Source organism: Malaclemys terrapin, chromosome 14, assembly GCF_027887155.1.
Source record: "Malaclemys terrapin pileata isolate rMalTer1 chromosome 14, rMalTer1.hap1, whole genome shotgun sequence".
NCBI lineage: Eukaryota > Metazoa > Chordata > Testudines > Emydidae > Malaclemys > Malaclemys terrapin.
Genome location: NC_071518.1, coordinates 6403492 through 6416027, shown reverse-complemented (window position 1 = coordinate 6416027; position 12536 = coordinate 6403492). Strand labels below are relative to the sequence as shown.

Sequence of the window (12536 nt, the reverse complement as noted above, 5' to 3'; positions counted from 1 at the left end):
CACCAGGTAGATAGATGGGTGGTGCAGCGTGGTCCCAGTCCCAGTGCACCCAGAGCGGGAAAGGAACTGGAAGTAGACAGGAGCGGACTTTGGGACGGAGTGTGGGCACGGCCATGCAAGGCTGTTTGGGGAGGGCACCGCCTTCCCCTGCCTACGCTACCCGCCGCCCATGCTCAGTCCTATGTCTGAGGCACTAAACTATAGTGTCTTCAGGAAAATCACTTCACAAAAATTTCCTGTCTGCAAAATAGCAATAGGAAAAAACGATCAAATTGAGATGATAAATCCTAAACACACCCGCATTGCGCTAATGTCTGAGAATCAAGCGTGATCGGAGCATGCAGTAGAAGGATTGCGCAAGCGACCTGTGTATTGGTTCAAATGGCCAGCTAGCTACTTGCATGCCAATACCTAATTGGCATATAGTAATTGTGCATGCAAATTAGGCACCCAATTGGAGACACAGTTTTGTGAGAGTAAATTGCAGTTTAAAGGTTTTCTATTTGAATAGAGAAAGGTTTCATTAATTACACAGGGGTGGCCTTTTTCACTGAGCAGCATCGGTTTCACAGCCAAAGTCCTAGCCAGCAGGAGACGCTCTTCCAGACAAGGGAGGCCAGTTTCAAATTCCAGGGGCATAAAGTGAGTCTGAAAAGTTTTTCCTACGTCTATTTCAAGCAGATAAAGGTCTTAAGATTCATGACTCCATTTTTAAAACACTAAAGCCTAATGGGCTGGAACATACTGCTGCCTCCCAATCACTCCTTACACAAAGAAATAGGATTTGACAGGGAATAATCCACACAGCAACCAACTGTGTGATCTGTGCATGAGAATGAAATGTAGGGTCACCAGGTCAAGGCACAAAAGCGGGGGCCAATAGACTGTGTGCTTGGGCCAGACACGAGCCTATGGGGATGCCAGCTGTGGAGAAATAGCAAACGAGCTTGAACAGGGGAACGGGTATGATGGATCAGCTGCACAAGACTTGGCCATGTGATAGAAGCAGCCCAGAATTAACTTGCCGGCGGAGTGGTCAGTGAAAACAGGTAACATTTCATCACATGGCTAACGGCTATTGGTGCAGCACAAGCTAAGCAAAAGGGCAGGGATGTAAAATCCTAACAACCCTACAGGTATTATTTGTGTCCATCCCCCCTCCCCCCCCCCGATACTGATTAGCCAAGCTGTCCGCATCGCTACATAAATTGATCCCCCATTGTGGGATGGCCTCTGAAAGGCAGCAACCATCAATGGAAGCAATGCAGTGTCTACACTGACACTGCATCGACCTAACTATGTTGACCTAAGCGTTCTGCCTCTTGCAGAGGTGGAGTTATTAAATCAGTGTAGTAGGCGAGTTACATGGGGACAGGGCTTTGGAGCAGTGCCCGGAGCTGGAGCGCGGAGCTGGAGCACAGCTCCAAAGCCCTGCATAGGGAGATATATTTTTGTGTAGATGCTTACAGCAGAGATCCCCAAACTGTGGGGCATGCCCCCCTAGGAACATTCAGGGGATGCGGTGGAGCCTGGGCCAGCCCCCACAGGGGGCGGGGCGGGAGCGCCTCCCAGCCTTGCCCCCAGCTCTGCTCTGGCCACGGCTCCGCTCCAGACCCCAACCCCAGCCCCAGCTCCCGGCCACGGCTCCGTCCCTGGCCCCAGACCCGGCCCCTGCCTCAGCCCCCTTACCCCTGTCTGCCCCCGCCCCCAGGTCTTAGCCCCGGCTTGTGGGGGGGGGGGAGCATGGACAAGGGTAAGGGGGGCACGACCTTAAAAGTTTAGGGACCACTGGCTTGCAGAGTTAGCTCAAAATAAGCTGCTTTATGTCAACGTAACTCTGTAGTATAGAAACCGCTCAGTGAACTTACCCCTGTGCTTGAGTGCTTTGCTGAATCAGGGCAATAGAGCGTCTCTCTCCTCCCTGCATCCAGGAGGCCTTTGTGCGATCCTCATGCCAAATCTGTTATTAACTGCTCCCCCTCCCGCACCTCCATACCAGCATTACCACTGGGTCCCTTCCGTTATCTGTTCACTGATAATCACAGCAACCTCTATGCAGCTACCACGGTGCCAGGTTAGTTGCCCAGCCAGCATCAGGAATGGGAGGTGTGGGCACCAAAGCCTTGGGGCTAATATTGGCGTGATGGGTGACTAAATATCGCTGATTTTGGGAAGGCTGGGTCCTGTGGTTAGCCAGTAAAACACAGCTCACACACTGAACACGGGCTGTTACATTCTGTTCCCTGGTTCTACCGAAGCACTTTGCTCCCTGCAGGTTATAATAAGGACACAGGACAACGTCTCTTTTTGTCACAGGAGCCGTGCAGCAAGTAGCACCAAAGGCCTGGGGCAGATGATCACCTGAACTGAGCATTGAATCGTTGAGCTCCAGCGGGGACAGGGGCGGGGGTTCAGCGTCGCCTTTTATGTGCAAAGATTTTTTTTTTAAATGCTGCTTTGCAAACACTGACAAATTCAGCCTTGTGGGGAAATGACCATGCCCCCCCCCTCTGTTTGCTCATCTGAGAAATGGGAATCAGACCAACGTGGCTATCGATGACTTTCAGGAGCCCATCTGGAGACAATTAGGTGTTAAGCAGCAACAGCTCCTCTCGTCTTGAGTGAATAGACAGGGTTCTAGGTGTCTCCAGTTGGGTGCCCAAAACTGGAGGCACCCAGAATTAGAGGCTGCTTTTGAACATTTCGGCCTAAGTGATTTGCCCAAAGCCATAGGGAACCGGGGCAGTGCCAGGATTAGATCTGCTGACTCAGAGTCCCATGCACTAGCCACTACACCACACCACCTGTCTGTGAACAACTGAGGCCTTTAGATGGCCAGCTAACAGACTGCCATGACTGGCTGCACACTCGCTGGCACTTTATAGTGCAAAATGACACCTGTTCCCTCTTTTTCCTGCAGATTTGCTGGATCCCTGCTCGTTAAGAGCAGGCCTGTGGAGCGTAAATGTCAAAGCAAACCAGGCAGTCTGAGCTAAGCCCATTGCCTTACAAGGATTCATTAGTCCTGCCTGAGCGCTTAGCAGAACAGGTACTCGGCTAACGAGCTCCAGCACTGCTTCTCGCTGTGGCTGGAAGTAGCTGGGGATCCTTCCCAGCTAAACAGAAATATTAGGATTCACAGAGACATGTTTAAAGCTGAGAAGCAAAAGAAAATCGAGACAGGGAAACCAACGCTCTCGCCAATAGAGAATCTCACCCGGGCTATTCAGCTGCAGCTGGGGATTCGCTACAGGGACTGGCCACAGCCAGTTCCCCTGGTCATTGGAGAACTGCAGGAACATCTCGTAAAATATGGGCTCAGGGACTCGTCGCAGCAGGTTGGACACCTGTACAGTGCACTGTAAAATAAAACCACGACGATGCTATAACAAAGATGCCGTGTAATTAGCCCTCCTTTGCCCAGATGCAGCTTTATCTGCACCGCAGAGACTTGTTCCATTTTTAAGCAGAAAAAGACCCTGTGATTTCCACTAACATTTACTGCCTGGGATTTGGGGGATATTCAGCCTCTTGGATTACGTTCTGGTCTCTTTTGAAAATCTGGCCCTCAGAGGAAAATTCTCCTCTCCTATTCAGTTCAGCTTGACGAGACTCATTCCCGGCCTGGGGATTCCCGGGACACAGGGAATGTCAAAGCCAGACAGATAAGCAACTCACCCAAGGGCCCAGAGACAATCTGTGTCAGGGCAGAGACTAGATTCCCAGATCCCCAGTGCTGGCATACAGACACAGACGTATTAAACAGCAGTGTCTGACTGTAAAGACCATGAAAAGATTGAGCATTATTTCAAAATTCATTAACCTCGGGGGGCGGAAGAGTCTTGGGTACAAGGGAGGAAAATAAAACACTAGCTCTGGGAACCCAGTGACTTATGGAGTTTCATTGCAATGCCTCCATGCAATTACTGCTGCAAACCACCAGCCCAGCCCCCCGTTTAGTGCTCGTTCAGCACATGAGAAGGGGGGTGGGGGAATGGCAAGGAAGACGCAACTGTAACTTACAGACTGTTCGTAGGATGTCCCAAAGGAGTAGGCAGCGTCGAGTGCGCTCTGACGGTCTGCGCAGAGCTAGCAGGGGGACAAGGAAAGGCACTGAGACCAGGCTGTGGGGACATGCACCAGAGATTCCCAACCCTGCTTTCTGGGACATCTCTGCACTCCTGGGGCCGTTGCTATGAGACCACCGGCTGTGTGTAGGCTTGGTGCTGTCACCAGCTGAGGAGACAGCTTCAGACAACACCCAGACCCAGAGCCTGCATGCCATAGGGTGATCAGCGGTGAGGGTGGAGCTTCCCAGAAGCAGAAAAAGGGGAAGGTGGGTATGCGACACACGTTTCAGTGCGGGGTTCACTTTCTCCCCTCTCTCTGGCCTCGGTATGGACACCCACTGTGCTCCCATTAACATTGATCACTCTGCATACCACCTCTTAAACAGCCATATAAGGTATACCCGGAGCCTTCCCCACATCTTCCGGCCAATGCAGGATCATTCCCTGCTATTGATTTTCTACTGTTTTATCCCATCTAGTTTAAAGGTCCCAGGCAACGGCGCTTCCACCACTTCCCTTGTGAGACTGCCACAAGGAGAGCTCGGAGATAGTCAGCTCCCACTTTCAGCCCATTACCCCTTAGAGAGCGATCTTACATAGCTCCTATTCCTGTCGTGCCCGGGCATCTCACAATCCTTTCACTGAATTTATCCCCACAACTCCTCCTTGGGAGGCAGGGCAGTAATCCCCATTGCACAGGTGGGAACTGAGACAGAGAGAAGATGGCACTGGCAGTCTATGACAGAAGAGACACCTGAACCCAGGTCTCCCAAGTCCTAGGTTAATGCTCCACCCACCTGACTATCCTTCCTCTCTAGTGCAACTTCAATTCTCTTCTAGTTAAACTCCATTGTCCCAGCCTAACTAACCCCCCTTTAGTGTGACACCAGGCACACGTTTGCACTTACGTGCCCCTTCGCCAGGCTGGACGTACTTTGTACTTGTGATCTTCACTCAGCAGTTAGCCTTTCCAGCCCCCAGTGTATTTTTGTGGCTTCTCCAATTTATCATCAGTAACTGGTAATTATCTCCACAGGGGTGTATGAAGACAGCCCGTTCCCCCTCCGGTCTGTGGTGTGCAGCCTCTGCCCATGCAGCCCTCTAAAGCTCTGCTGAACCTCCCCCCTCCCACATTGAGAACTCCTGTCTAATTTACTGCCCACTGTCACCTCTACTGCTACATCCCTGCTTTCTGGGTTTGTCCCTCCCATTAAATATTTGTACCATGCGCCTAATCTCTCCAGGCCCCTTTGGGTTACATCTCTGTCCTGATTGTAGTTCCTCCTAATTTAGTATGACCTGCAGTTTTCATCATTGTGCTGGTAACTCCCCCTTCTAGGTCTTAAATGAAGCTGTTGAATAAGAGGGCCCCTAACACCAGCCTTGGGATACCCCTGGAATACCCCCCCCCTCAACTTGATATGCTGATTTTTATCATCCCCTTTTGTTTATGATGCTTCCACCACCTTGTTCTCGCTGTGTCCATGCTCATGCCCCAGCAGGAATTATTACATGGTTGCAGAGAGCCAGTGGTTCAAAAGGGGGCCACAGTTCCGCTACTGTTGGCAGATCAGACTAAATTAAAGTCGCCCCTCCAGCCCCTAGTTCTAGCAACTGAATCCCAGCACTGGTTACATACCACAGCCAGGAGAAAATGAAATTAACTCACCTGCAAAGTGCCACCTGTCACGTCCTCCCAGCCTAAGAAGTTTCCTCGGGCATCGTACTTTACAAGCTTAAAATTGATCTGGTCAGGGTGGGGAAGATGAAGTACAATCATCAAGTACAAAACTTTGCAGAAGAGCTTGGCAAGTCTAAGGTTTTTCCATGCCCAAGTGCAAGCAGATTTCATTTTGAACACCCTTTGTTTTAGCTAAGTGAAGGTTTAAGAAGGAGTTTATTCTGAGCTCCCAGTTCAGCTTGTTCAGTAAAGTAAGTTTAGAGCAGCAGAATCTCCTACAAAGAGAGGCAACTTGAGCTGTCCAGGACTCTGCGTGGACACCAAACAAGACCAGTAAAGGGTACAATGCCCCAAGCACAGCAGTTTAGGATGAAAGTGAAGACAGGGAGGTTCTCGAGAGATGGCAGGAACGGGACTGGGGTTAATTAATAAAGAACACGTATTATTTCTTGTCTTAATTCATACAGATGGCTCTGTCTGTCTGTCTGTGCAACAGCCGTGATTTACCTTGGAGTTCTTCCCAAAGGAGAGCGGAGGCAGCCCCGTGTTGCTATAAAATAGCTTTGGAAGGTTCTGGCTTCTGAAAAGAAAATCAAATCATATTTCTCCATGAAATAAATAAATAAATATAAACAGTGATATCTAAACATCCTTGATGTCTCGCAAGCAGTCTGGATAATCAGGAGTCTGCTGGTTTTTAAATTACCTGGAGCAAAGCTCTATTAGATATTGGGTCCCATCCCGTCCATCTCCCTGCCAATATAGGAATGTCCCCTACAGGACTTTCACTCAGGCTTTGTCCAAACTTTCACCTCTAGGCCACCATTTTGCATCTAGATGATGTCAGGAGAGACCAGGATTCATTACCTTCTGCTGGCTGTTCGATGAGTGAACTGATCTTATTCCCCCCTACCCACATGCAAGGCGATAGCGCCAGTGATGATGTGGACACCTCATTGTCAATTTTGCTGGTATCCTCAGCAGAGACACCTGTTTAAAAAGCCATGAAGACTGAACTACCTCTTCTCACCCGAGTGGTGGTACCTTCTAGGTTAAGGTCTAGGTTAATGGGAGCAGGGAAGAGTAATATAATAGGAGAGGAGCTTCCATTGCCCATTCTGGCCAAAACAAAAATCCCATGCATGGATGGCATAAGGATCAATTCATTCAAGGATCATGCTAGGTAAGGATGCTTTTGCATATTCTCTGCATGATCAAGCCATGATTTTGCTGCTCTCCTGCTGTAGCCAGACAGCTTCGGCCTCCACCGTCAGCCTGGCACTCAATTCACTTCCAGCAGTAGCAGCTCGTCACCCAGTTCTGCAGGCACAGTGGGACTCACGTAGCCTTTGCATACAGGTCGTAAGCCCGGGTTTCCAAGGAGAAGGCGTTCAGAACGACCGCGTTGGTCAGGAGCTCGCAGGCAGTCAGGTTGCAAGAGTTCTAGGGAGAGCGCAAATAAGGCAGGGTCGGAGCAAGAGAACAACGTATGAGTTATCCCCGTACAATCCCTAGCGCGGGCACAGTTACAGCATATTCCCCTTCCCCTACAGGAATAGCCATACCAGCCTGGGCATTTTTACACCTGTAGAGCTCAAGCAATATAACTCTTGAGTGGCGACAAGGCCTTAAACCTGCAGTTTCAGTCTAGGTGGCTTTGCTTTTAAATTAACAACTTAAGAACGGCCAGACTGGGTCAGACCGAAGGTCCATCTAGCCCAGGGTCCTGTCTGCCAACAGTGGCCAGTGCCAGGTGCTCCAGAGGGAATGAACAGAACAGGTAATTATCATGTGATCCATCCCCTGTCGCCCATTCCCAGCTTCTGGCAAATAGATGGATCCCTGCCCATCCTGGCTAATAGCCATTGATGGACCTATCCTCCATGAATTTATCTACACCTCTACCTCGATATAACGTGACCCGACATAACACGAATTCGGATATAACACCGCAAAGCAGTGCTCCGGGGGGGCGGGGCTGCGCACTCCGGTGGATCAAAGCAAGTTCAATATAACGCGGTTTCACCTATAACGCGGTAAGATTTTTTGGCTTCCAAGGACAGCGTTATATCGAGGTAGAGGTGTAGTTCTTTTTTGACCCTGTTATAGACTTGGCCTTCACAACATCCTCTGCCAACGAGTTCCGCAGGTTGACTGTGCATTGTGTGAATACCTCCTTTTGTTTGTTTTAAACCTGCTGCCTATTAATTTCATTTGGTGACCCCTAGTTTTTGTGATATGAGAGATCCCTAGTTCTTGTGTTATGAGGAGTAAATAACACTTCCTTATTTACTTTCTCCACACCAGTCATGATTTTATAGACCTCTATCATATCCCCACTTAGTCGTCTCTTTTCCAAGCTGAAAAGTCCCAGTCTTATTAATCTCTCCTCATACAGAAGCCATTCCATACCCCTAATCATTTTTGTTGCCCTTTTCTGAACCTTTTCCAATTCCAGTATATCTTTTTTGAGATGGGGTGACCACATCTGCCCGCAGTATTCAAGATATGGGTGTACCCTGGATTTATATAGAGGGAATATGATATTTTCTGTCTTATTATCTATCCCTTTCTTAATGAGTCCCAACATTTGGTTTGCATTTTTGACTGCCGCTGCACATCGAGTGGATGTTTTCAGAGAACTATCCACAGTGACTCCAAGATCTCTTTCTTGAGTGGTAACAGCTCATTTAGACCCCATCATTTTATAGATATAGTTGGGATTATGTTTTCCAATGTGCACAAAGACAGACAAAAAAGAAAATCTCCATGGGAGAAAGCAGAATGTACCTGCCCGTCTGAGCGCCTCCATCTTGGATCCTTTCAATCCCAGCCCACCCCCTCTGCGCGCAGACTTCCTACACGCAAGAGAGAGCGCTTGGACAATAGAACCCTTGCTACAAACACTGTTTCAGGAACTTACATAGCCCCTCCCTGTAGTATATGAGTGCCTCATAACATTTACCCTCCTAACACATTGTGAGGCAGGACTGTTATTCCCATTTTACAGGGGGCAAAATGAGGCACAGAGCAACTAAGTGATTTGCCCGAAGTCAGACAGAAAGCCTGTGGCAAAGCAGGGAACTGAAGCCCAGGTCTCCTGAGTCCCATGCTAGCTCCCTAACCACTAGACCATCCTTCTTCTCTAAAGGGAGAGGAAACAGCCCAAGAGGGTAGCAGCAACATTACTTACATTACAAGCCAGAAAACTGCCATCAAGGAAGGTGGCCTCCCAGAGCGAGGCGGACTGCCGGGAACTCTGCGTGGAAGAGAACATTCTGGCTGCGGAAGGGTCTTGGTAACACTGAGGGTCTGTCTACACGGCAGTCAGAGCTGTGACATGTTGGTAGCATGCACAAGCTAGCTTTGGTCTAGCTCAGAGGTGGTCAAACTACGGCCCTTGAGCTCCCGGCCAGGGAGGCTAGCCCCCGGCCCCTCCCCTGCTGTCCCCCCTTCCCCGCAGCCTCAGCTCGCCGTGCGTGCCGCCAGCGCTCTGGGAAACAGGGCTGTGAGCTCCTGCTGGGCAGCAGGGGACGGGGTGGGGGGTTGGATGGGGTGGGGTCTCAGAGGGGGCGGTTAGGGGACAAGGAGCGGGGGGGGTTGGATGGGTCGGGAGTTCTGAGGGGGGGCAGTCAGGGGGCAGGAAGTGGGAGGGGGTGGATAAGGGGCGGGGGCCAGGCTGTCTGGGGAGGCACAGCCTTCCCTACCCGTCCCTCCATACAGTTTCGGAACCCCGACGTGGCCCTCAGGCCAAAAAGTTTGCCCATCCCTGGTCTAGCTAGATCGAATAACAATGGCAGAGAAGCAGCAGCAGCACAGGGTAGCCACTGGAGAACCTCCCCAGGTTTCTGGGTGGGGCCCCACAGCCAGTGCTGCCATGGCTTCACTGCAATTGTTCCTGGAGCGAGCTAGAGCCAAGTTAGCTCCGGTATGTCGTCTCCATGTACTGCACGTCTCTGATTGCAGCGTAGGCATACCAAGACAGAGAGAAGGGCCGATTAGCATCCCGATTTGCACCTACACAAGCATTGCACTCCACCGCCTGGCCTGTCACGTTCCGGCTGTCAGCACAGACACAGCGCAGGCCTGGAAAACAGAGGAGCATCAGCAGCTGCGGAAGGCGGGAGCTGGAGTGGCCAGGTTACCGCGTGGTCAGCTCTGGGAGCACCCAACGTTGTCTAAAAGCCTCCAAAGTTGGAGCCTGACCCTGCTCAGGTCTTCACTGTGGTAGGCCACACATACCCAGAGCAAGTATGGTGAGTCACTGGAGCTGTGGGGAACTCTGCCAATGATTTCACGCCACTCCGGCAGGCAGCCTCCAGCTGGTAGAGTCAATACAGACTGACCAGCATTAGCCAGAAGAGCCGAAAGAGCCCTGGGCTGGGCTGGCTTCGTTTCCTCTGCGATTGGAGCTCCTGCACGAACGCATGGCAGAAACGCATAGCCAGGGACGCAGACAGGCTTTCCATTGTGCATGTGTGTTTTAAAGCAGAAAGGCTCAAGTCGCAACATTTGGATCTAGGTTTCAAAACACCCTCCCTGGGCCGACAGATCGGAGGTTTGGCCCATTACAGAGCTGTGGGCCAGCTGCAAAAGTCAGCTCCAAAGTTCTGGGGTGTTTGGCTCAGGGCCACCCTTAAATCAATCAGTTTTCAAGCATTCGGCATAGCCAGCTCCCACTCACCTGTAGGGCTTTTCACCAGGGGCTCCCCACACGGGCTGCACTGAAACGCCTCGGTGTCGAGGAACTGGCTGGGGCCACAGTTCCCTGGTGGGGTGGTGCTGCTCTCTGTTTGGGCAGAGCAACCAAGAGGGTAAAGCAGCCAGACAGAGAGCAAAGAGTAGCCCGCTAAAAAGCGAGACATTTTTACTGAGCTCCAGCGGACGTCTGCTGAGCTTCTTCCAAAGCCCTTCGCCTCTTGCTGGCTGTGTGTGTGGATACAGCCTCCATGGTTACTAGCACTGGCCACTTGTGTTACACAACAGAAAACCTGCTTCATTCAGCATGTGCCTGGGGTAACTGAAAACACAGCTGAGACTTCCTTCTTCAGTGAGTGCAGACTTGGGGACGGGAGGCTGAGAGCTGGAACTACCAACTCAAGGACAATCAGATCTTTGGGCCGGGGAGGGGAGCAAACAGCGGCAGTGCAACTTGCACAGTTAATCAGGCATGCGACTAACACAACACCCTGGCCCTAGGTGCCTGGGACAGATACACAATGCAACAGCTGACTGCTATTGTAAGGATCCTAACAATAGGATCCCTAACCCCAGGGAGGGGTTGTTGCTTTTTTTACACAGGAAATGGGTTTAGTAAAATGCAAATGTAAAATCTGTATCTGCCTTGCCCCTTCTTTAGAATCTTGCATTTGCTTGTAATGGAGAGGAGAATAATATCTCCTCTCTAAACGGCCTGTTCTCTGGCTTTCACCACTCAGTTACTTCAGAGGTAGGGGGTTTATGTTTATGAGTCTTCTCTTAGGAAGGAATGTTGGAGCTGGAATATGACTCTTAGAGGTAGTGGGGGAAGTCAGAGGAAGTTGGGGGTGAGAAGGATATGGGGTATTCAGCTTGAGAATGGGACGGTTGCCTCTTTAAGAAGCCTGCCAGTCTGCAGAGACAGCAGCCAGTTTGTTCTCACAGCTGCAGCAGCTTGTTACAGAGGACGGGGACACACACTGTACTCTCTCCTGGAGACTTTACTTTTGTTCTTTCTTGTTTTTATTAATCTAAGACAGGGGTAGGCAACCTATGGCATGCGTGCCAAAGGCGGCACGTGAGCTGAGTTTCAGTGGCACTCACACTGCGGTCCTGGCCACCGGTCCGGGGGGCTCGGCATTTTAATTTTAAATGAAGCTTCTTAAACATTTTAAAAACCTTATTTACTTTACATACAACAATAGTTTAGTTATATCTTATAGAAAGAGACCTTCTAAAAACATTAAAATGTATTACTGGCACGCAAAACCTTAAATTAGAGTGAATAAATGAAGACTCAGCACACCGCTTCTGAAAGGTTGACCCCTGATCTAAGACTCAGGTCAGTTCCGAAGGAGAGTACATATTCTGCTCTATGTGTATCAAAGCATGAGTGGAGAGGCAGGCGACGGTAGTGAAAGTGGAGCTTAAAGAATAGGGAAACAGGACAGTAATGCAGAGAGAAGGCCAGACAAAGAGAGAGAAATGCAGAGTGTTACCAAGAGACCGTGAAGGATCAGGAATAAACTCACTGATTCAGACTTGTTCAGATGTACTCCGCCTTTATTCATCTATTTCATGAAGCAATAGCATTTACTGTATTAACACATCCTCCACGAGACTCTTAAATATGAAACATTTACAATCCGGAGAGGTCGAGACCACATCTGCCTGTCAAGATTCTTTCCCTTGAAACCTGCCTTGGTTCTCAGTTAGACTTTCTCAGCCACACTGACTGAAGGTAGGCTTATGGTCAATTTAGTATATCAGGGTCCCGAAGCCTCTCTCTTTACCAGATGCTGGGCCAAATTCATCCCTGCCATAACGCCGAATGAAGCCAGTGGCATGGTGCCAAATGTATAGCTGGCCCATTCAATTCAGTGTTGTCACTGCTGAATCAAATGAGGCACATTTGCTGGGGTCCCACATTTGCTGGAACTTAAGTAGATAGACATGCAATTCCCTCAGCAGACACGTGGTGGGGCTACAAACCTATTAATATAAGACTGCTGCAACAACGAGATGATTAAAAGAGCAGCTCCACTGTCCTGGCCTCTGTCAGTACATTGGCCAGCAATGCTGTGGAT

The 12536-nt window shown here is 50.1% G+C and overlaps 1 protein-coding gene across 1 annotated transcript in view; it reads right to left on the bottom strand.

The window, feature by feature from the left end:
* Nucleotides 1-10751, bottom strand: part of LOC128848961 (meckelin-like) — a 32784-nt gene extending 22033 nt beyond the window's left edge. Inside the window, exons 1-8 of the mRNA XM_054049273.1 lie at nt 10436-10751; nt 9773-9837; nt 8945-9010; nt 7094-7194; nt 6259-6331; nt 5740-5817; nt 4024-4089; nt 3218-3359 (exon numbers count right to left, since the gene is read on the bottom strand). Of these exons, the coding sequence (XP_053905248.1) occupies nt 3218-3359; nt 4024-4089; nt 5740-5817; nt 6259-6331; nt 7094-7194; nt 8945-9010; nt 9773-9837; nt 10436-10751 (907 nt within the window). The remainder of the gene's footprint in view (nt 1-3217; nt 3360-4023; nt 4090-5739; nt 5818-6258; nt 6332-7093; nt 7195-8944; nt 9011-9772; nt 9838-10435) is intronic.
* Between the last annotated feature and the right edge of the window lie 1785 nt (nt 10752-12536).